At 41.9% G+C, this 24,637-nt stretch overlaps 1 protein-coding gene across 10 annotated transcripts in view; it reads right to left on the bottom strand.

Moving 5' to 3' along the window:
- Positions 1 to 24,637, bottom strand: part of Spats2l (spermatogenesis associated serine rich 2 like) — a 166,226-nt gene that overhangs the window by 9,219 nt on the left and 132,370 nt on the right. For all 10 annotated transcript variants that reach the window (XM_051190237.1, XM_051190236.1, XM_051190238.1 and 7 more), the window contains one exon: positions 10,275 to 10,333. In XM_051190237.1, the coding sequence (XP_051046194.1) occupies positions 10,275 to 10,333 (59 nt within the window). The remainder of the gene's footprint in view (positions 1 to 10,274; positions 10,334 to 24,637) is intronic.

The following is a 24,637-nucleotide window of genomic DNA, read 5'->3' as shown; positions in this document are numbered from 1 at the left end:
TGAGAGAGGCACACAATCAATGGAGTTAAGATTCCTTGCACACCGAGAGAGGCACACAATCAGTCAAGGGTTAAGATTACTGCACACTGAAGCCATTCTTCTGACAGATGTTATTTTTAATGTCAGTATCAATGTTGAGATGTCAATAAAACATCCTTCAGTGTAAGGTCCAATCATTTGCCAATTATACTAACCATCCTTTGGGCATTTATCTGGCTCCCCTTGCCTATCAGAAGGCTTGGCAGACTGACCTATACTTACCTACTGGTCTCAGAATTCAGAAAATCTACAAAAAAAAACATGTCTGGATAATGTGAGTGATGAATTTGTACTTGAATGCTGACAGTGTCAAGCTGAATGATGTCTTAGGGCATGTAGTTGTACCAGAGACTGCAGAATAGCAGTCTGCTAACATTTTTTTTTTTTTTTTTTTTTTTTTTTTGGCCAGAGAACATGTTTGGTTGAGCTACACATTAGTTTTAAAGTTGAGTGTCCACATTTAGAAAGTAGGAAATTCTATTTGAAAGAGATTTCCAGAGGCTTTTAAAACATTGGAATGCCGGGTAGGGACATGGCTCATTTGGTGGACTCTTCTTAGCATGCATAAGCTCCCAGTTCATCTCTAGCACTACGTAACATGACATGGGTCTTGCTTACAATCCCATCACCTGGAAGCAAGAGGCAGTTCAAGGTCATCCTTAGCTACACAGTAAGATGAGATTAGCCTGGCATATATGAAGTCCTGTTTTTGTTTTTGTTGTTGTTGTTGTTGTTTTTTAAACAGTGATTTCTAGCCAATCCTTGCTAATCATCCCAAGTGACAACTGACTAAAGCATGGTGTTCAGTGCATAATTTCCCCACATGCCCTTCTGATAGCATTAATGTTACCTGCCTATATTCATTTCTCCAGTCACTCATGGGACTAGAATAAGACTGAGTCATGTAATTCTTTGTGTCCACAGTACCTATACATAGTGTATACATATACTACTTAGTACCTATACAAATACACAGGAGAAACATGGATGAGAAACATCAGCATGAGGTGTTCAGTGAGTGGATGGGCCCATTAATTGAAAGGTTACCGAAATAAGGACTGAAGTCCCTGTCCCACTTAAGATTGTCTAGGTCTGGGGCTGGAAAGCTGGCTCCTTGAGTGTGGTGGTTTGAATAGGAATGGTCCCCATATATTCATGTGTTTGAATACTTTGTCCATAGGGAGAGTGGCGCTATTAGGAGGTGTGGCCTTGTTGGAGGAAGTGAGCGATATGGAGGTAGGCTTTGAGGTCTTATACGCTCAAGCTACTCCCAGTGTGTCATAGTCACTTTTGCTGCCTGTGGGTCAAGTTGTAGGACTCTCAGCTCCTTCTCCAACACCATGTCTGCTTGCATGCCTTCATGCTTCTCACTATGATGACAACAGACTAATGAAATGTTCTCCTTTAGAAGAGTTGCTGTGGCCATGGTGTCTCTTCACTGCAATAGAAGCCGTAACTGAGACACTGGGTGAGGCATATGCTGTACAAGCATGAGTAACTGAAATCAGATTCCCAGTCCCCATGTAAAGAGCTGGGCAAGGCTGTGCTTGTCAGTAATGGCAGGGCTAGCTAGGTGTGGGCTAGGGGTGTGGGCTAGGGGTGTGGGCAAGAGCAGGAAGATCCATGGGGCTCCCTGGGCAGTAAGTCTAGTAGTTAGTGAACCCCAGCTTCAGAGAAGAGATCCTGCATCTCCCCCCCCAAATAGGATGGGGAGTGGCAGAGTAAGATATTGTATGTTGACCTCCAGCCTCCACATGCATGCACACAAATGTGCATGTACACTCACACATGTGCCATACATATGAACCATCATCTCCACCCCCCACCCGCAATACTGTCATAAAAAAGGTTTTAGGACCAATAGCTTTGATTAGTTACTTATTGTCATTATAATTCAACATATGGGTGGAACTAAAGTCTGCAACACGAGAAAATGATTATTGAGTAAAAATAGGAAATGCTATGCTTCTTGCAAAGTATGATAAAAAAAATATAAATTCTAAAGACAGATTTGAAAGGCAGTGAGTAAAGGGGTGGGCAGACCACAGTGACTGTGCAGCTAAGCGGATCCCACTTTTCTCAATGGATCATTTGTGAAACTGGTGACAATTAGAGGTCATTGTTCTTTTTGATTATGTAGAACTTGGGCATTCACTTGATACAGAAGATTTTGTAAAAATAGATATAAATGGGCCCTAAAATGGGAATGCAGGTGCAAGATTACCAATAAGTTCTGGGTTTAAACTCATGCAAATCATGAAAATGAAGACTGCGTATCAGCAAGCGCTGGGGTGCGTTTTTTTACATATAGTCTCATTAACATTTCAAAGCCTTCCATTACTAAAGAGCCTGAAAAGTTCATATCATAAAGCTCATCTTCTTTAGGGGTTCACATTTTCACCATCAGCACGTCAATCACAAAAAACAAAGAGCAACAACAAAACCCAGATCAGATCTTAAGATCATTGATTCTGTAATTTAAAATAGAATAATATGTATGTTTTGAAAGTACCATGCTTTCAGCAATCTGTAGAGGGAGTCAGTTCCATGCAGCTTGGGTCTCCTCTACATACAAGACTTAATATTATGTATGCGACTTTATAAGCAGAATCTGGCATGCTGAAATCCATTTTCTCAATAGGAATTGTAAATCCCTTCAAACTCTTAGAACACACTGGAAGGAAGCCTGGCTCATATTACTTGAACCATGGAAATCTTAAGGCATCTCCAATAATACTCTACTGCAGAAGGTGTGCTTAGAACCTTGGGGTCAGGTGTTGGAGTGAAAGCATTTCTTCAAGCATAGAGACTCTCAGAAATCCTTCTTATTCTATAATAGTTCTTGAGAATTTTATTTCACAATATGCTCATGTTAATACAAAGTCATGCCTTCTTCCCACATCTCTAGTAAACCTGTCAAGAACATGTCTGTATGACCTTCAGTTCCCAGAGGAGGCAGACAAGGTCTGAAAGCCTGGTGTTATACATGCTTATTTGTTCATCTGTAAAATATAATAATCCTGCCCCCCATGCAGGGTCACTGTGCAGCTAAACAGCAACATTTGCTAGCACTTAGTAACAAAGTGAGATATAGTCACCTAGAATGTACTTTTAAAATAATTACATTAGTGTTTATTAATATCAATGTTGCAGCATATAGACACCACAGTGATTGTAATTGTGATGGCTAGTCTTGGTTGTCAACGCAAATACATTTGGACTCAAGTAAAACCTAATCAGCTGGGCGTACCCGTGAAGGACTGTCTTACTGGATCATTTGAGGTGGGAAAATCCCACCCTAAATCTGGGCCATACCTTCTGATGGCAGTCCACAAAAACTGGAAGAAGGAAGCTCTTGCTTTTTGTCCTGCTTGCTTTACTTTGCTGGCAAGTTCATCTATTCTGCTTCTGTAATTTCCCTTCACTGGTATTAGGATCTCCTTCTTTAGGACTACAACATAAACCACAGAAGTTGAGTGGAGATATTCAGCCTCAGGGACTGATCAACTAAGTATTGGATTCTAGGCCAGAGTTTGTAGAAATAGTAGGGCCTCTATACACCAGGAAAGTGGGGCTCCTAATCTGGACTAAACAAATGCACCTGAAGGTTTAAAAACACCTTTAACTTTGGCTCCAATCCTAGCATTTGCATATGTATCAAAACCTTTCCAACTGTTTGTCAATGAAACAAAAAGGCATTATAAAAGGGGTTTTAACCCAAACTTCGGGGCCATGGAAAAGCCCTGTGGCATACCTGTCCAAATCACTGAACCCTGCTGTCACAGGATGGCCCACCTGTCTAAGAGCTGTGGCAACTACTTCTGCTCTAATGAAAACAAACAAACAAACACGTTAACTCTGGGTCAAGATCTTATACTCACATCACTCCATGCTATGGTAGCCTCCTCCAAGGAACACCAGGATTTTGGCTGTCTAATGCCTGTGTAGCCAGTGCCAGGCCCTACTCCTGGCCCATCCTTGAGTCTAGTTTGAGAAATCCACCACCATCAATCCTGCTACCCTCTTGCCCAATGATGGCCCACAGATGCTTATCCATGACTGTCATGAGATGAAAGATGGAATCAGATACATGGGAGCTGCAGAATTTACTTTAACCAAAACGATGAGCCCAAGCTTGCTACCTGACCATAGAGAATAGAACTGATCAATCTGACCTAAGCTTTCAGATGGGGAAAACACAGGCAGTTGCTATGCTTTTACTACTGGGCATATCCATGGTATGATCTATAAAGAAAGTGGGTTCTCACTGATTGGAAAAACAAAACATAACAAAATCTTGGCCCTCCTAAGAGGTTTCCCTTACAAAGTACTGTCCACCACTGCTGGGTCTCTGACTTGGTTGCGGGACAAACAGGCCTAAGACTTGTGGGGACTATTGATTTTCTGATGACATACCAGGACCCTATGCTGCCTGAGGCTCCATGGTAAAGAAGAAATGGACAGTTCAAACCCACAGATGGAATGGCATAGGGAAGGGCCACTCTCCCAGAAACAAATGTATGTCTCTGGTAAGCGACCTTCACCAGGGGTCCCCCAAGCTTTCTGAGTTGTTCAGGCCAAGTCATGTTATACCTAGACTGGACAGTTTAGTGTGGAACATATTAGCCAGAGGCCAGGTGTTTGTGCTCCAGTAAATCCTAAACAGAGAGCTCTCTACCAAGAAGTGATCTAAATGGGAGGCCAACACCCTGGCAAACTCTGGGAAAGCTGACTTCACCAAGATCAGGCCCACCAGGAGAGGATACAAGTATTTGCTAGGTTTTATAAATACCCTTTTTAGTGGGTAGAAGTATTCCTCACTTAGACTTAAACTGTTCAAATAGTAGCTTAAAAAGCTCCTCCAGCCAGCATTAGTGGTTCACGCCTTTAATCCCAGCACTCAGGAGGTGGAGGTAGGCAGATCTCTGTGAGTTTGAGGCCAATCTGGTGTAGAGAGCAAGTTTCAAGATAGCCAGTGCGATACTCAATCTTGAAAAAGCAAAAACAAAACAAAACAAAACAAACAAACAAAAACCAAAACAAAACCAAAACAAAAACCCTCCTCCAGGAACTAATTCCCTGATTTGACCTCCTCCTATCAATGGGGCCCAACAATGGCCCAGCTTTAATAGACAAAACCTCTCAGTTAAAGGCTAAAGCTTTAGACACAGATTGAAAACTTAATTGCACATACAGACCTTGGAGTTTGGGCAGGTAGGAAAAAAATAAACAGTATGTAAACAAACAAACAAATAAATAAATAAAAACAACTCTAACAAAACTCTCATTAGAGTCCAACCAAGGATGGATAGGCCTCCTTCCTTTGCTCTGCCTTGGGCCTGCTGCACCGCATATAGGGAAGGATTAACCGGCTATGAGACTATGAGGTCTTCCTCATAAGAAGATCCTCCGTACTTCTCTCCAGGCACAGAGACCACCAGTTGGCAGAACTCTCTAATCACCCCTTTCTCAAGTCACTACATGCACTCCAGCCCTCCATAAAGGCTAGTCATTGAACTCTTCAAGAGACCCAGCCAACCTCAGTCAGATGATTGATGGGAGATGTCATTCTGTAAATATGTTTCTCTTATTGGTTAATGAATAAAGCACTGTTGGCAAATAGCAAGGCAAGATAGGCGGGATCAGGAGACAAGGAAGATGCTGGTAGATGTGGTAAAGAAAAGTCAAGATGTAGGATGTGACAGAAGTAGGAGGTCTGGACCCTTTCTCCAGTAAGATAAGATCATGTGGAAACACTTAGATTGATAGAAATGAGGTATATTTAAGACAGAGCCAGCCAATTAAGAAATGCTATTAACAGGCCAACAGCTTTATGTCTAATATAACGCCTCTGTTATTTGGGACTGGCATGGCCTTGGGACCAGGCCATCAAGGAAAAAACTACTCATAACAGGTGATACTGTCTGGGTCATGCAGGGAGCCAAATGGGCACTGCAACCAACTTGGAAAGAACCCTACACAGTGATTCTCTCCACTCTTATAGCAGTGAAGGTGGCTGGCATTACACCATGGATCCACCATACCCAGGTCAAGAAAACAGAAGCCACAGATGCTGCTGCCAAATGGCTTGTCTCTGGACTATGGACCCATTGAAATGAAAGTTTCAATAAAAAGTCTGAAAATTCCATAAGAAAGACTCTGGCCTTTGGGACACAGGGAAAACCTGGGACATCAGGCTCTATGGTATAGGAAGGGACTCTGGGTTCCCAGCCATAAGTCAGCCAGGATTGCTGGTTATGTTTAGACACCTGGTCCCTATACTACCTAAGGACACGAACTAACCAGCCTGCCAGTTCACTAACTGACAAAACTCATTGTGATGAGGACAGCCCAAATTAGGGTGAGAGGGCTTTAAAGGGATAAAACCTATCTAGTATCCAAAACCTTTAACCTAGGCACTTCCCCTTATTCTGATGCCGCTATTCTGCCTGTGGGCTAACTAATCAGGACAATAGCAATATTCCCCGGCCCCCAAGCCTACCCAGTGGGCATGCACTAGTGGTTTAAACATGCTTCTTTTGATGATTTCCAAACTAAGCAGATGGCTGACCAGGACCTAGAGGCAGTAAAAGTTTCTGTTTCTGAATTAAAAACAACAGTTAGACTTCTTTGCAGGCATGGTCCAACAAAATCAGAGAGACAGACTTCTCATGATAAAGGAAGTTATGTATGGCTTTTGGAGAAACCTTTGTTTCTATGCTAATGATCAGGAGTAATTAGAGAAAATCTTGCCACAGTTGAGGGAAACCTCAAAAAGACAAAGACATAAATCAGATAATTGATACCAGTCTCTGTTCTCTTGGTCCCCCTTGGCTAACTACTTTGCTAACAGCAATGATTGGGCCTCTAATTCTCATTCTGGTTGGATTAATGGTGGGGCCTACATTTAAACTATATGGCCAATTATGTATCAATTTAGTAAAATTAATGGTCCTTAGGACCAACCACACCTCTTTAGAGCATGAGTCCACAATCTGACTCACTGACTAAGACCAACAGGGAATATAACAAGGCCCCAGACCTTAGTACAACTTACTCCATGATGGAAGTACCATTCAGGCCACAGAATTCAGCACTTAGACAGTACTGCTTGCCAAAATGAAAACAAAGATCTAATTCATCAAAGTTCACTGTTTTCTCTATTTCTTCCCACAGTATATTTTTTGAGACAGCGTCCCTTGCTGAGCCCAGACTCACTGATTCAGATGGACTGGCTGGCTAGTGGGCTGCGGGTATCCTATCATGTCTACCTGGGATTACACATTCTCAGTGCTGGGATTAACTGTTCACTCCATGCAGGGCATTTAACATGAGAGCTCAACCTCAGTCCTCATGTTTGTGCTTTACGCACTGAACCTACTCAGACTCTGGAGTGTTTTCCTTGTTTTTGGTATCTTACGTTTTCATTTCATTTATTTATCTGTGTGTGCATGTATCATGTGTAAGCATGTGTATAACACAGCATGTATGTGGATGTCAGAGCACAACTTGTAGGGGTTCTCCCATTCTCCTACGTGGGGTTCAGGCTTGGCAACAAGCGTCACAGCAGACTTGCCCCTAGTGCCCTCACCCCTGAAAATTTTTAATTAAAAATATTGATAGATATTCTTCAAAAGTGAAAACTGAATTATGGCCATAGTACAGAGGTGGGGGGAGAAAAACTTCGGTTAATCTTTCATTCTTATGCAAATAAATATATTGGTAGTCAAATGAAAAAGGATTGAGTTGAGAGGTTGCTGGATTCAGACTGCCATTTAACTGACTCATAGTCAAAATCTGTGTGAGCATGTAGATCTTAGAATGCCCAGGAACATCATTCTAAAGTAAATCTCAGGTGAGAGATGTTGTCATGGGTCCCCAGAACACACCAGACAGGATTCAATGGTCAGCCATCCATCGTGTTCCATCTGAGGAATCTTGTCTCTGCTGAAATTTCCAACCCATGAACCTTGTCCTGTGTAAGACTGTCATTATGCACAGATTGCCATTTTTACACAGATCATCATCTTACAGAGATTACCATGGTATACAGACTGCCATTTACACAGATTGCAAATTTACATAGACTATCATGGTATATAGACTTTGCCTTACACAGATCAACCCAGACAGAGATTACCTTGTGCACAGACTGTCATTTTACACAGGTCATCACACTACATGGATTACCAGGTGCACAGACTTTGCCTTACACAGATCACCACACACATGGATTACCATCAACATTGCTACTTGTTGAGTCACTTATCACAATGGGAAGATTTAGACATAGGTATACATAAAATTAAAACCCAGGATGCCAATATTTTGTGTTAAATGTAGGAAAAGTTTTACAGTGATCATGGCAATATGAATGTGGTATTTATTTATTTATTTATTTATTTACTTTAAAAAATTGAGACAGGGGTGTCTTGCTATGTAGACCAGGATGGCCTCCCCAATCTCACAGAAATCCACCTGTCTCTGCCTCTTATGTGCTAGGATTTAAGGTGTGTGTTGCCATAACTAACCTGTGTCCATTATTCAAATAAATAATTTGCTTTATCTGGCAATCTGTCCTTACAACTTCAAGTTAAAACATGGATTGATTTTTCTTTTACAGTCTGAAGTTGGCATGTGTTGGCATTTTTGACAGAGTTTGTACACAGAACTGGAGTATTTTAAGAAAGTTTCATTTAGTACATCTCTATATTTGAATTATTAATCCCACACAAGTTGCTTCAAAGCTTAGGGATGTTTTGTTTGTTTGGTTTATCAGTGCATCATCAGGTTCTTAAAATGCTTGAAAAGAGACAGATATATAAACACACACACACACACGCCCCATCACAAATATTTAGGCAGCTCTAAATGGCACAAATTTTGTTGTTTTGTTTTTCATTTTGTAAACGTGTCTCATTTATTCTAAGTTGGCTCCAAACTCACTACTTTGATCTTCTTGCTTCTGCTTCGTGACTGCTGAGATTATAGGCATGCATCACCAAGTCTGGTTTAGGCCATGTTGGGAATCAAACCCAGGGCTTCAGGCATGCTAGGTAAGTGCTCTCTCAAATTGAGCTATATCTTTGGGCCAAACAGGAGCAATTTAAGGGAAATTCAATAACTTGAGTTATTTGAACTTAAAAGAGATTGATTGTCTTAGTCTGGGTTTTCTATTGGTGTGAAGAGACACTATGGCTATGGCAATTCTTACAAGAAACACTTTTAATTGAAGTAGCTTGCTTATAGTTTCAGAGGTTCTGTCCATTATCATGGGAGCACAGCTGTGTGTAGGCAGGTGTGGTGCTGGGGCTGAGTGTGCTACATCTTGCAGGGAATAAGAAGTTGACTGATAGTCTCACTGAGGGGAACTTGAGCAAAAGAGACCTCAAAGCCCATCCCCACAGTGACACACTTTCTCCAATGAGGCCACACCTCCTAACAGTGCCACCCCCTTTGGGCCATTTTCTTTCAAACCACCACAATAGTGAGATTATAAATTGAATAGACTTAAAGATAACTATCTTAAAATTAATACCCGCTTCTCCCAAATCAAATGCCAGGGCTGAGGAGGAGGTGGTTCAGTCAGCAAAGTGCCATACTGTGTAGTCTTGAGGACCTGAGTTCAATCCCCAGAACCCATTGTAATTTCGGCCCTGAGGCCGAACAGAAGCACACAGGTATCTGGAACCCATTGGCTGTCTAGCCAAATTGATAAACTTCAGGTTCTTGACACCCTCTTTTCGGAAAATAAGGTGAAATGTGGTAGAAGCCACCTGAGGTTGACATCTGGTCTTTACACACATGGTCACACATGGGTGTACATGTGCCCTACACAAAGTCACATACATACACACATTCACACACCCATCCAAGTACACACTGCACACATCTACACTGATGTAGTATTAAACTCATCATCCCTTTAAATATAAGTAAGCTTAGTTTCTGTGTGTGCATGAAAGTCCCCCTGAATTTAAAGAACTTAGCAGACACCTCTGACTTCCTCAGTGAGCATTCTGCCCTGAAAAGCTGTGAGGAATGAGCTGTAGCTCTGTCCTTCTGCTAGCAGAAATATAGAGACAAGTGAGCCAGCCTGGGATTACGGAGCTCACCCACCAGTACGTCAGTGTGAGTTGTAGGGTCTTGTCCCACATCCGGAACCACTGTCAACCCGAGTCATGGAAAGCTTTGGGTTGGGAGACACCTTGTCACATGGCCACATGCCTACTTACTGGCTTCTTCTTTGACTTTATCCATTTCTGCCATTAGTGAAACTTCTTTGTCAATGATGCTGGTGAAAACAGAAACAAAAGGAACAAGAACTCATAAACTTTAACAGGCAATGGAAACACACAAGAAGGACTGTCATTAAACAAAATTACCCCAAATATTTTTGTGCGACAATGCCAGGAGAACACCCTGTCTCTAAAACAAGCAGCATGGAAGGGATGTCCCTAAGGATAACACAGTGACATCTGCTGATTAAATCCCTGTCAACACATCTGAGAAGAAAAGGCCTTTCCGACTTCTAGAACTGCAAGGCTTTCCATTAAAATCTGGGTGAATTTTTTCCTTACACATTCCAAAGTTCCCAAACAAAAAATAAAAGCTGGCACTTAAGTCACCAAGGACATTTCCCAAATGTCTCTGTTCTTGTTTCTAAGATTCTAGCTTAGTGGGAGGGAGGGAGGCCCAGTTCTGATGCAGTCAATCCTAGGACTACACTTGGACAAGCCTGCCCCTGCCAGCTCCAGAATACAAGTGCATACTTTCCCATCCTCCCAGCATGGCAAGGTTCTGGTGAACTTATTCAATATAGTTCATTAATTAAAGCAATTACTCAAGTTTATTTCCTCAAATCTCCCAGTTCCACTCACAAAAGCAACAACACATCACAAATACCTTCTATATCTCTTCTCAGATTTGTCTTTAAATCATAGACATGAGCTGTACTTTTAATTTTCATTTGGTGACAAATTATCATCTATCTATCTATCTATCTATCTGTCATCCATCTGTCATCTATTCATCCATCACATACAAACATATATCTGAAGTTTAAGGACTTTCTGAAATCATAACCATATTACTTTATCACCTAAAACATTAATAATAGTTTAATGCTTCAGGTGTCTACTCAGGTTTCTACATAAACAAGTTTCTACAGCTGTCCCTAATTTTTCAGTAGTTTGTTTAAACCAACATCTAAAATAGACTTGCTCTTGTAATTGGATGACTCTCTTAAATGTGTTTTAATCTACCAGTTCCCTCTCATCTGCTTTCTCATTTCTTTTGCAATTTATTTGAAGGAACAAAGTTGTCCTCAAGAGTTATCCAAAGTCTGAATTCTACTAATTACACTATGGCTTTATTAAACCCATTCTTTTTATACTTCCTATAAAATTATGAGATGTAGAAATTTGTTAAGATTCAGGATGACTTTTTCGGATATAGAATATAACTGTGTTATATCTTTGTGTGTGCTGACAGAATTATACAGTTAAAATATCCCTCCAGAAGACAGCTCTGACCTGATTCTCATCACCTAATGAAGACACTGAAATGAATACAAGACATTCTTCTTTTTGTTATTAGTAGTCACCAATGTCGTTGTCTAGATCAACACAGTTTGTAGGGAATTCTTATTTGTTATGAGTCTTGCGTTTATTTCCTGAACTCTTCTAGAAAGAGAAACTTCATAGATTAGGCTTAGCTCAGGGTTAGAGTGCTTGGTCATCATGGCCACAGCTCTGGGTTTAATACCCATGGTGTCCATTTTTCTGTCTCTCAGAGAGACAGACAGACACACAGACACCCAGAGAGAGGGGACAGGGAGATTGAGATGACCAATTGTTTAGTTATCATTAAATATAGTTTGTATGGGTAGGAAAAATGTTTGATTTTCTTTCTGTAAATAGGTTTTCAAGCTAGTTAGTCCATTAGCATCCTCTAAAGGTGCCAATGAGTTTTAATTCTTGTTTACATTTCATTTATGAATTCATAAGTTTGTTTGAATGCATTGCAGTTTTCATTAACTTAGATTGTTCAATCACCTGTACTTTCAAATTTTACAGTGTTGACAATTTCCTCCTTGGTTATTTGCAAAATTGGTCAAGGTAAGAATTAGTTTGTGAATGTATCTAACCATTTGGTACTCTGAACAAGATGATAAAAATATTAGACACGGCAAGTGATGAGTGTTTCGGTGGTGTTCAGCCCTTTGCAAGCAAGAAATCCCAGTGCAAAGTGAAGTGTGTGGTGATAGGCACATTCTGAAAGACTGGACTCTGAGCCTAGTCCTTCAACCACAGACAGCATCAGGCATCCCCATGACACACATGGCTTAAGGTCATTGGGTTTGAGTGCTTTTGTGCAACCAGTCTTCTGTGTCATCCTTATTGACAATACATAGGTATGGTGACAGTGTCTTACAGTAAAGGTACAACACTGACAGGTTACAACGAAGAGGAGGGAGTCTCTACCCCATCCCTGCCCCAACAGGCTCAGTTCCTTTCTCTGAGAGTCTTCATGTCACAAGTGTCTTCTCTTTCTTTTAAGGTTCATCTCTGTACAAACCAGCACATACAGAGCAATGTATAAGGTGTCAGACTGTGTCAACAGAACTTGGATTCCAGTGATTGCCAAGTAGATGTAACTTTTTTGTCAAGTCTACAAATGCCGGCATAATAGAGATAAGTGTGGTTTTGTTTGTGGTGCTTAGTTTATATTTTTACAACTTTCTTGGAGTAGGTACTTCCATTTTAGTTCAGGGAAACAACGGTTAAGGGATAAGATGTTAGGGAGATTAGGTGAAATGGGAGTCGGGAACCCAAAACCACAAATAGTTAAAACTTTTTTTTTTTTTTTTTTAATTTCCCACGAAAAGGGAGGAGAGAGAAGAGTCAGTAAGAAGGCTGAGTGCCAGCAGCAACCTCAGGGGTGGGGAAGTAAAAACCTCCACAAGCCAGGGCATTTTCTGTGCCATCTTAAGGGGTTGTTGAGGCCCTGTGCACAGCAGTGGGATACCTCTACCATCTAAGGTTTGGTGTGGATGGCTGGAGTGAGCATGGGCACACACACAGGCTGTGTCTCACACCTGAAACCGATGCAGGGGTGAACAGATGGGAAGAGTCAGAATCCGAAGGCACAACAAGTAAAAGAATATAAAACCCACTTGCACCCCCAAAACTCATACATATCTTGAAATAGACTTCGGATTTCCACAGAACACAGAAAGGTAGGCCAGGAAAAGTCATTTGGGCCCAAGGGCTGGACTATCCCAGCTGACTTAGGGGTTGATAGAATGATGGAGTCATGTGAGACAGGCCGGTGACTTGTGCTACATGCTTGTCACAAGTAGAATAAAGCAGAGTTGCATAGGGTTTGGGATGCTGTGTAAAGATAGGATGGAGAGAGAGAGAGAGAGAGAGAGAGAGAGAGAGAGAGAGAGAGAGAGAGAGAGAGAGAGAGAGAGAGGACGAACTGGGAAGAGCCACAAAACATGAATTCATCTGGTCAGTGTTTGCTAAGTATTTGCCATGTGGCAGTCAAGGGTTTTGGAGTGGGGAGTACAGCTATGGAAATAAAAGAAAAGGAAAAGCAGGCAGATGGAAGTGGGAGAGAATAAATATTTCTCTCATCATCATGGAGTCTACATTCTTTCTGGAGAGATGTGAGAGGACCGGCAGGACTCTCCAAGAGGGTAAGACAAAGAGAAGAAGATGGTGATGGTCGGAAGAAGATCTACCAGGTGTCTGAAGAGAACTGGAGGCGTTGAGCACACGTGACAAGGATGCCTGGCCTCCAGTGGTCGGTTGTTGGGAGAGAAGCAGACTATCACGGAAAGATACCTGCCCTCACCACCCCAATCCCTATACTAAGAACAGACCCCCGGGAGTCACGAAGACTGTAGGCTGCACATGTTGGGCAGGGAGAATGTCGCTGGGAAGAGGCTTTGCTAAATTCTTTACCAGCCCCCCGATCATGCTAAGTTTTTGTTGGTAGGATTTGTTAGCATAATATTGTGTTCAGAGAGTTTACATAAAAGATAGGCATCGGTGGTATAATACATAGCCCCAGGTGGAATACATATTAAACAAAGCTGAGTAGTCACACAGTGGTTGGTTCAGACCTTCTGGGCTGGCCACAGGAGGGATGGAGGTTTACACAATAAACACTTAATCTGCTTAATGCACACACTTGGGGATATGGAAAAGCCCGCAAAGTTGGCATCAAACCATGTTCTGTTCCCGTGGGTGTTTTAGCAAGGGAAGAAGGTCGTCTTCCTGTGTTTCAGCAACTCAGCACTACTCTCTCTGTGAGACTGTCTTCAAAACTCATGTGCAGAGGCAAGCCCAGATCTTAGCTTTGATCTGATAGAAGCATACCAAGCTCAGGACTCTGCATAAGGAGGGTCCATTTGACCATCCCCCAAGAATCTCATCACACTGGACCTGCAGTACCTGGGTTTGCTTGTAAGGCATTAGGCGTGCATAATGGAAACAGATGTGACAGATGAATTAGTGCAGGCTAGTCTGTCCCTTGTAGGCTGCCAGACAGCAAGGAGCCAGCAACACATCATACTGAGCCCCAGACTAAGAGCAGGTCAAGACAGAATGGCCATGTCTACAGCTTTCAAATGCCCTCAAAGCCTGGGTGTCCCAGTCAGCTTTGAGAGTGATTTGATCAGGGCCATTTGCATGACTCAGTCTTCTCAGAAGTACAATGTCAGGCACCCACCGAAATGCTGCTGGTGGCAACAACAGCAGGCTGGACAGGGACTGAGGGCATCTTGTCAGAACTTTGGCACAGAGTTATCAGAGGGGAAGGATGGGAGGCCCCTCTGAGAGGACTGGCATCAGTGCACATACCAGTCCTAGTGGGAAAGAGAAGTCACACTTGGTTTTGAGGTCCTCCTCTCTAGGTAGACATCAGCTTGCAGTTGTCTCAAGGTGAGAGCCAGTCCTAACCAATATGGAGTACTGATTGACTCGGCCAGGCCCATCAACTGGTGGGCCAGTGCCATATGGACAGTATTACCTCAATCTCCACCACAGACAGAGCCGTGGGGCATGTCCTTTGCCTCAAAGACAATATCCCACTTCCTCCCCAAACTCCTTCCTTCATCTAATGAACTTTCTTCCAATATTTGCTTGTCACTGCCTCAAAAACCTCTACTTGAGTTTTTTTTTTAAAAGATTTATTTCTTTATTTTTGTTATTTATACAGTGTTCTGTCTACATGTATGCCTACATGCCAGAAGAAGGCATCCGAACTCATTATTGATGGTTGTGTGTCACCATGTTATTGCTGGGAATTGAACTCAGGATCTGGAAGAGCAGCCAATGCTCTTAACCTCTGAGTCATCTCCTAAGCCCCTCTAATTGAGTTTTTTTTTTTAAGTTCACCTTTATGCTCATATTCTGTTATGGATTGCTCAATAGTGGCTGAACTGTAAAGCTACATCTCTGTGCCACATCTCTGTGCCACAGCAATGATGGAACTTCTTAGTGGGTATCCTGTAGAGCTTCCATATAAATCATGTCTATGTAAACATATATGCACCTTTAGACATGGACTGGCTCTCATCATTTAAGAGATAAACTGAGAAATAAAATTGTAATGCTATTCACTAAATGGGGAGGCTCTGATACAGAAACAAAACAGGCCATCAGTGGTATGTCTGCTGAAATGTGTGCTTTTCCATTCACCCAAGAGCCTAAGTATGGAGTGGTCTTGCTTTCCAGTAGTGATGCTTGGTCTTGGCAGAAAACGTAACTCTTTAATTGGCTTCGACTTAAGATGCATCTAGCATGTTTTCCATCAGCAGAATGAACCCATGCTAAACTCCTATGTTTCAGACATACCTTTCTTCCCTTTCAAACACATCTTCTCCTTTTATCTAAACTACGTGGATAATAAAATTTTATCCCATGGCCATAAAAAAGCTTTTAATACCAAAGCAATAAGGTCTAAGGAGGAGATTACCATGGGGAAAACTTTATCGTTTATTATACAGTTAATCACAAAGATAAAATGTCATTTCATAAAAATGTTCCCATTGTCTTGATTCTTCCTATAGGGAACTAATACTGATGATAAAAGGAATCAGAAGGACTCTCCAGTCTGCATGTATTTGTGGTTTTCTGCTCTGTAGAAGACTCATCTTTAATTCTAGAGACCATAGCATAGAGTGATGAAAACAGCTTCTGGGTGCCAAGATGAGCCACACAGGCCCGTGTTGTTAAAAAGCAAAGATGCTATGGTAGGCATACACCCACAGGACCAGCATGGTTGAGAGCCTGCTGGTCAACACTGAGGACTGAAAGCAGAATCAAAACAGACCTTCAACCAGTGTGGGCAACAGCTAGAACCAGATGTCAAAGAGTTAAAACCAGGCCAGATCCCAGACAATTGTGGCTTGGAAGCGTCTTATGGATAAAGTGCTTGAGAGGGAACTGCCATAACTCATTGCCTACTGTGCAGACACAAACTGGGAGAACCGGAGGAGACAGGCAGGGCGAGCAGGCTGTATCAGGAGCCTGTATGCTGGCTTCCTGGTGCGGAAAGGTGAGGTACTGGGGTGGAAGGCTGATAAAGAATGCTAAGGGAGTGCTCAGTCCTACTGCCTGTCCCACACAGCACAAGTGTGCAAATGAATGATAAACCTTAATAAAGAAGTCCTTCCCCCATCCTCTTAAATTAGAGAAGAAAAATAATTTAAGAACAATCCCCCCCTACCACCACCACTAAGGGCTGTGCCCCTTATTACTGTGGAGACAAAGAGCTATGGGGTTCCCTGGGTTGGCCCAGGAGGACCCTGTGGCTTCTTAAATGACATGGAGCTGGGGAATTCTCTTTGTTCTTCACTGGTCTGAGTACTGAAGGGAGAGGGTCTGTACTGCTCAACACTTAGGTGTCTAGTATGGGCACCAGGGAGGGAACAGCCTTCGAGAGTTGCCAACTAACAGGACCATCAAAGAGGTAAGGTTACTTAACTGTCCTGGTACGAAGCACACTCAGCTACAAGGCAAAGCCAACACCCCAGATCTGAACAACTGCCCTCAATCTATCACTTGGACTGAGTTACCAGAGATGACACAGTGTGCTCACCTCTCTTGATTTGCATATTTCATGTTTGAATCCTGCAATGACAAATATTTGACTATACCATTTAAACTGTGCTTTGGGAATGAGGTATATAGATTTAGTGTGTAGACTAACTCCAACACTTACCAGACTCTGGAGTTTCTCAAAACATAGTTCATTTCAAAATAATCCCACAGGGACTCATTTATTGTCTTGGAATTTTGAAAAGGACAAGAGTTACAGAATCCTTTAAGTCTACTAATCTACAACACCAACTGTTCAGCTAGAACTATGTGGCTTTAGTTATTAAGTGCTTTCTTGTCTTTGTTAATTATGTCTTAGCTTGATCTCTTTCTACAGAAAGCACTAGTAGAGACAATAACTCCCCTTCAGTTTCACTATAAAAAGATATGGCTTAGCCCTCCACCCCTTTAAAGCAACACTATAGGGGAAGAAAGCAAGCTATGGATGCCAATTGCCGTACCACACAGGCATACCATCTGGACATCTGACTAACATTCTTTTCTATATTTTTATTTCATTTTATATGCTCATTTAAAAAGCTGAAAAAATACAGAACGCAAGGTAAAATTAAATATTTCAAAATGAAAACATAACAAGACAAAAATCATTCTTTGTCTCATGCATAAAATAGAGCCAACCACTCTCAAAACTGTTGCATTTTCTTCCTGAAACATCCTTGGAAAACCAACTGGGGTGGGGGAAGCTATCTTTGCAGATGCTGTCATAGATGGTGAACATGAGTTACTTGGGAATGGAAAGTGTGAGAGACTACTGTGGTGCCTGAAGGATCAGAAGCACTGTCATATCTAACTCAAGGCAGCCAGGCCTAGCTTTTGCTGCCCCTGGCTATCTAGAAGGTTTTACAGTTCTTTTGGCTCTGAGATGAAGAGGGGAGGCAGGGAAAATGTGTACTGGGTTCCACTAGTTAAGCATGCCACCATTATCTCAGTTACACCCTGCTCTTTGTAGCTCCACATTAGGATGTCGAATAAATATTAAACTCTAAAAAGTAGGCTTTCCTAATCTCTTGCATACTGAGGAATGGCAGTGGATTTTCTGATTTGAGAGGCATGGGGTCACATCTCATCTATTGATGGCGCGAGGCCAGGGGAATTTAGTCCTTCCAGATATACTGTGGTCTTTCATGCTCCTGTTTCCTTCAGCATGGAGTCTTCTGTTCCCTTTTCTATCTGGCTAATTTCTAGTCTTCCTTCAAGAGTCAAGTACCACCTCCATGATGAACCCTTACCTAAACAGCCAGCCAGGGCTTATTTCCTCTTGCCTCTTCGAATCCCTCCACTGGCCACTCTATTGTACTACTTGCTACACTGCATACATTACATGTCTGTTTCTGTTTGCACCCACCAGAAATGACTTTTTTAGGGAAAGAAATTGCCCCCATCCTTGGATATTTGCAGTAGTATTCTCCAATTGTGGTGTGCAGACTCCTTTGCTCGGTGTAACTCACAGAATGCAGATTCTGGACCCTACACTTGTGGGATCAGAATCTCTGGCAAGGGCTCAGATGCTCCTCATTCATAAACAAGTTTGAGAAGCGCCACTGAGAACACGATCTTCTACCCACGGGATGAACGGATAAGGAAAGGGAAAGAGAGACATGGCAAGGCACGAAGGGAGGGTGAACTGCCTTGGTGGCAGATGTAGCCATTCAGAATTGGGAGTTCCTTTATTTCACTTCTCTCTTCACCCAAGGAATAGTAAAGTTGGGGTGAGATTCTTTCATCTCAACCCCGAGATCCAGCACATTCTGAATGCCTACCAAGCTGGAGGACAATGCCGAAACAGCATCTTCCAGACACAGCAGGATTTAAGGCACATATCAACTCACAGAGACTGACAGCACACACAAGATCTGCACAAGTTCAAAACAGATAAAAACCCCAGCACTGAGAAGGGGAAGTGGACACAAATTCCCCCCTTAACTAAGAAGCTGTTTACAACTGGCACCTGATGGGAGAGGGAAAAGCAGTTTTCTCCAATGGAGTGTCACTGTGTACCAACCACACTTGAGGCAGGCTGCCTGCCCAGGAGTAAATGGTCAACACAAAATGAACTTCATTGGGGGAGGGGAGGGTACACTTTTTGTTTTGTTGCTTTTTACCTTACTGGCTTTTGTTTGTTTGTTTTTATTTTCTTTCTTTTTGGGGAGCAAGAGAGAGGGAATGAGCAGGGAGGTACTGAGGATCTTGGAAGGGAAAGAATATGACTACAATATATTTTATGAAAAAAAAACCTTTTTAATTAAGAAGAGCTTTAATTAAGAAGGCAGGATAACTTCCTGGCAGTGTCTCAAGGCAGAGGAAAAGAATGTTCCTAACAGCTATGGTAGAAAAAAGAGGGACTCAAGTAAGCATCCATTGTGGAACAGGCTAGTACTTTTCTAGAATGATCTGACAGGCTTAGTGACTTACATGGGAGTATTCATACAACCCACAGAAAGTGGTAACTGTATCTCGGTTTCACAGCTGAGTAGATGTAAGAAACTCATATGGCTCCTGGGCTTGAATACAGGAAATGAAATTCAAACCCCATTCTGTCTAACTCTGCACCACGTGCTTCCTAATTGAGTGGTTAATAAACCTTGGAAAGTGTGACTTTTATTAGAATATGGCCTGGGAAGAACCAAGAGTTTACAGCCACTGAAACAATAAAGCTGCACCCATGTAAGGAACTCTATTATTCCCACTTCCTGTGCAGTTTCCTGTGTGATCTTTTTTCTACCTGACGAACTCAGACATAATGCCTGAGTCTCTTCCCTACTGGTCTCATAGGCTAAAAACAACCAACAAACAAACACCCCCAAACAACAAAACTCCAAGACCCATTCTCAAATTATAATATAGAATAGTTCTCTTTAAAAACTATAATGCATTTGCTATCTATGACAATGCTTAAGAAATTTAGTTTTCCTAGAGAAAGTAAGTACATTATATTACTAATATTTTCTTTTCTTCTTTTTGAGACAGAATTTCTTTGTGGTAGCCTTGGTTGTCCTAGAACTCTCTCTGTAGACCAGGCTGGTCTTGAACTCACAGAGATCCACCTGTCTCTGCCTCCTAAGTACTAGGATTGAAGGCATGCATGTTCCACCACCACCTGGCTATATTATACATTCTTTAAGATATCATGCCCTACAGGGATAAGCAGACAGAACACTTTGCTTAACTTCATGCCCTCTTTCCATGCTCAGATATAAAACAACCACTTCTTTTCTATGACTAGCTGGTTGATTGGCAGCTGCAAAAATTCAGACAACTTTGCAGATTTCAGAACAAAAGCAGGAGCAATGGAGGGTCTGCTCTGCAAAGAGGCCTGCAGTGAAGGCGAAGCGGACTCCTAGGCTCAGTGGTTTGTGGCTGACATGACATATGGCAGTAATCCACACACAGGGCCCAGGAAGGCTATTAATGTGAGGGTTGTTTATGCTGGTTTCCTGGGACCATACATACACCGAAAAGGCCAGTTCAGTACTTTTTGTATTTATCAGCCTGTTCTTCCTTCAACTGATTCATTCAGTCCCAGCAGTGGCCCTGGGGAAACATCTAAAATGTGGAGAAAAACCGGAGGGAGGAAAGAAAATAGGAAAAGGGAAGCTTCCACCTCCAAAGAGTGATCGGCACCTATTTAGAGTGACATATATTCACAAATGAGGCAAGATCTGGAAGCGCACTGTACCTCCGGGACTCGCCACAGTTGCAAAGTCACAGGAACCTTGAGTTTCTCTGCATTATGTGGTATTTGCCCTTTTCACAGTTTCAGAATGAATCCCTGAGCCTACTCCTGCTTATTACACTGGTGCAAAGTGAGAAAAAGGAATCATTTTGGGCAATTTGTCAGCTAGATGGCAACAAAATCCATCCATATGGCTCTCTTGAGGCATAAATATATTTATTAGCCTCTTTTATTATTGTCTTTGTGTATCCTTTGCAAGTGTGTGCTTATTCTCACGCTGTGTTCTTTTAATAATCTCAAATAATATGGACTACTAGGGGTAGGGAAAGGAATAGGTTTAATTTCCTTTGTATAGTATCTTGTACAAGGTACAAACAGGTGGGCACTGAGAAAAAACATTTGATAAGAAAGACGGGGATTTGCGAGAAACTCCGGGTTGTACAGGTTTTGATCGTTTTGAAGACTGTATTCACTTCCAGAGTGGAAAGATATGAATGCCTTTTTATTATCCTTTAAAAAGAAAAACACAATTCAAACTTCTGATTTTTATTACAAACAGAATGGAAAATGAAAATCATATATCCTGACCTCTTGATTTTGTTCTTCATTATATGTCTAGGCTAAAAGCTGGCAAAATCTAGTAATTGTTCCACACACTTCTTATAATTAAATAGGGAATTGAAAGCATTGTGCAATCATTATGTAGCAATGCCAGACAGCTGAAAAGCCTCCTTAGGTCATTCTTGTGCTGGCAACCCCGTTATCAATACATCTTATTGAAAGGGACATAGAAAAGCATCCCTTTGTGACTCTACAGTTACACTATGCTAGGAGCCGATATTCTAGTGTGCGCACTAGTAATGCTCACTATTTTTGCCACATTGCCCTTACAATGGGATTCCTACTCATTTCCCATGCTTGTATCAAGGTCCTTCATGGGACTTAACTCAAAGCCAAATCTACTTGCTGCCATCTGTTTTGTGATACAGATCAAATTCTAGGGTCATTGCTTTAAAAACCAAATATGTGTCATTCCTATCAAAGTACATGTAGCTCCATAATGCTAACGAGTCTCTTAATTAAGAGAAGGTAATTAAATGACCAAGTATTTGTTCAGCTACCCAATGGACCTTAAAGTGATCCAAAAACACCTTCTGCTTCCATTCAATTTAAAGAGACCAAGGGCTTGCTCACCTGAGTATGTTGCTGGCATTAGAATGTCTGGACACGAGCCATGTATGCCTGGGAATAACAAGTAATATTGCTGCCCGCCTGAAGCCAAGGAAGAATATCCCCAAACAGGAGCTTAATGGAACAATTCCCCACTGTACTTATCTTTACACGCCTCAGATCTCTGTCCTAATCCTGGTCCCCACTGTGATATTTGGCTTTATTGTAAAATGAGAAAAAGACTCTGGTAGAGACAGAATGGCTAATGAAAGTGACTGCCTGTCATTAGTTACAACCTTCAGTTCTTAATTTTTTCCATTTCCTTCTAAGGACTGAGTTGAATTCTATAATGAAAAACAGACCAAAAAAAAAAAAAAAAAAAAAAAAAAGAGCCAAGCCTTCAATTTTCTACACTATTATATAATTGTTTTTCTGATCTCAAGGAGGCAAAAATGTAATTTGACCTTTAAAATGTGTAGCTGGAAGGGTTCAGGCAGTATGGAAAAAAAAATTTCCTACCACTGATTGAAAAGAGAAGGCTTTTGGCATGAAAGCAATGGAAAAGAAAATCCCCCTTCTTATATCCCCTCAAGTGGCCTTGGAGGATGGGGTTCCAGAAGTTAGATTCTCACAGTGTTGCTAAGTCTGTATTTCCCTCAAGGAGGTACCTCCATACATGCTGCTTTCTCTTCCTAGGGAATTCTCATTATTGTCGGCATTTTGGACCAAAGGTGTCCTTGTTATAGGAGCATGGGAGGGAAGGAAGACAGGCAGAGAGGCTGTAGTTTATCCTTGGCTGGTTAGCAGTGCCCCTGGTCTCACCTTGTACTACTAGAGGCTGGTAACATAACCTCTCTAAAGCCGTGACAGTCAACAATACTGCCAGACCAACTGTCTTCTAGAGGGGAGAGATTCACTAACTGAGAGACACTGGCTATGCAACCAGTGACATTCGACAGTTACAAGACCCAAAAGAAAACCACTTGGATTTAAAACTACACAAACAAGTTTTCATTATCCAATCATCTGTTGACAGACGACTAGGTTGCTCCCAATTTCTTGCTATAGTGAATAGAGCAGCAACACACATGGGAAATTTGCTACAGTAACAACAATGAACAATGAAAAAAATACATGTGAATACTATTTAGCCCTAGAGAAAAATGAAATCATAAATTTCATTTGCAGGAAAATATATGGACTTGCACAGGGGGTAGAAAAAGCACCGAGTGAGTAAAGTCCTGAGTGGATATATACGTTGACTTGACATGAGCTAAACATGTCATAGACCCCAGAGCCTTAGAGCAATGGCAAAACCTTCTCCCCAGGAGGTGAGAGTCAGAGTGAAATGACAAAGCTGTTCTTACTGGTCCTTGTGGGGATGCTGGAAGTGTGTGCAGAATGTGTTCACCATAGCTTTCTCCAAGCTGGGCGTTTAAGGCATAAAGACTGTTTGCCTACAGAGACTGTTTCTATCTAGATTGGCTAAACCATCTCCCCGATCCAGCTGTACACTGTACACCCTGCCTCCTTGTTTATCTGTATGCAGTAATCCCATCTCCCTGTTTCACTCTATATAATAAACAAAATGAGCCGCCAGAGGGTTTCTCCATCAGGGTCTAGCCCACAGGATCCCAGCTTTCTGTCTCTCTGTTGTTTTCTTCACTTGCTTGCTGCCACAGGCATCCCTGGGGCCATTCTGGATGCCATAGATGTAGAATATATAATACCAAGCAAGAACACAAGCTTGGAAAGAAAGAAAAATACTTTATGTCCCCCCTTACACACAGACACTATCCATAACACATGTGTATATATGTAAACAAGCGTGCGTGTGGATACAGTCTAACATGTAGAAAGGGTCACAAGCAAGGTCACAAAATAGGTGGTGAAGACAGTGGACACTCGAGACATGAAAGAGGATGCACAGCTAATGGTTTTTCCAGTTCTAACTCTGTAGGGATTTTTCTGGTGATGGATAAATGTATAAAAGCACAGTCAATACTGAAAGTTCTAAATCTGATGTGAAATTTCACAACATCTTCACAATACCTATTGTGCAGATGTAGGGTCTGCTAGTTTCAGTGTGTGATGGGTTTTATTTTAAGTTCTTTAGACTCAAGTTATAATTAAAATACCACCCCAAACAAACAAGACAAAATTGAATTCTTGGAGCACAGAGGTAAGTTTGAGTGTGATGCATTTGTAAAGCAGGGAGGCCTAAAGGCCCCAGGAGTGTTTAACTATAGTTTCCACACACGAGTATGGTGTGTGGTGTAGAAGCAAAGTTTGGTTTATAGGCATTGCCTCTCAGGAAATACGAGCTATGCACAAAGAGAACAACAAAGGACCTAGGGAGCACAGAAAACCCAGATTCTTAGCATTGTGTGCAAAACCTGGCACCACACCAAGGTGGCAAGAAAGGATGAGTGTTTAGAGCTGGTGACAGGGAGGGTTGGTCACCAACTAACAAAAAACTATGCTGCGTGATAAGCCCCGGGAAGGAGGAAGGTGGTCTTACTTTGCGTCAGACTTATGTGACTGGGAGGATGTACAATAATTTTACAGTCTTTGGATATCTGAGGAGAAACACTGGGAATAAGCTATCAATTGTGACTTG

Source organism: Phodopus roborovskii, unplaced genomic scaffold (assembly GCF_943737965.1).
Source record: "Phodopus roborovskii unplaced genomic scaffold, PHOROB, whole genome shotgun sequence".
Lineage (NCBI taxonomy): Eukaryota > Metazoa > Chordata > Mammalia > Rodentia > Cricetidae > Phodopus > Phodopus roborovskii.
The sequence above is the reverse complement of the archived record's forward strand: the minus strand, read 5'-3'. Positions and strand labels throughout refer to the sequence as shown.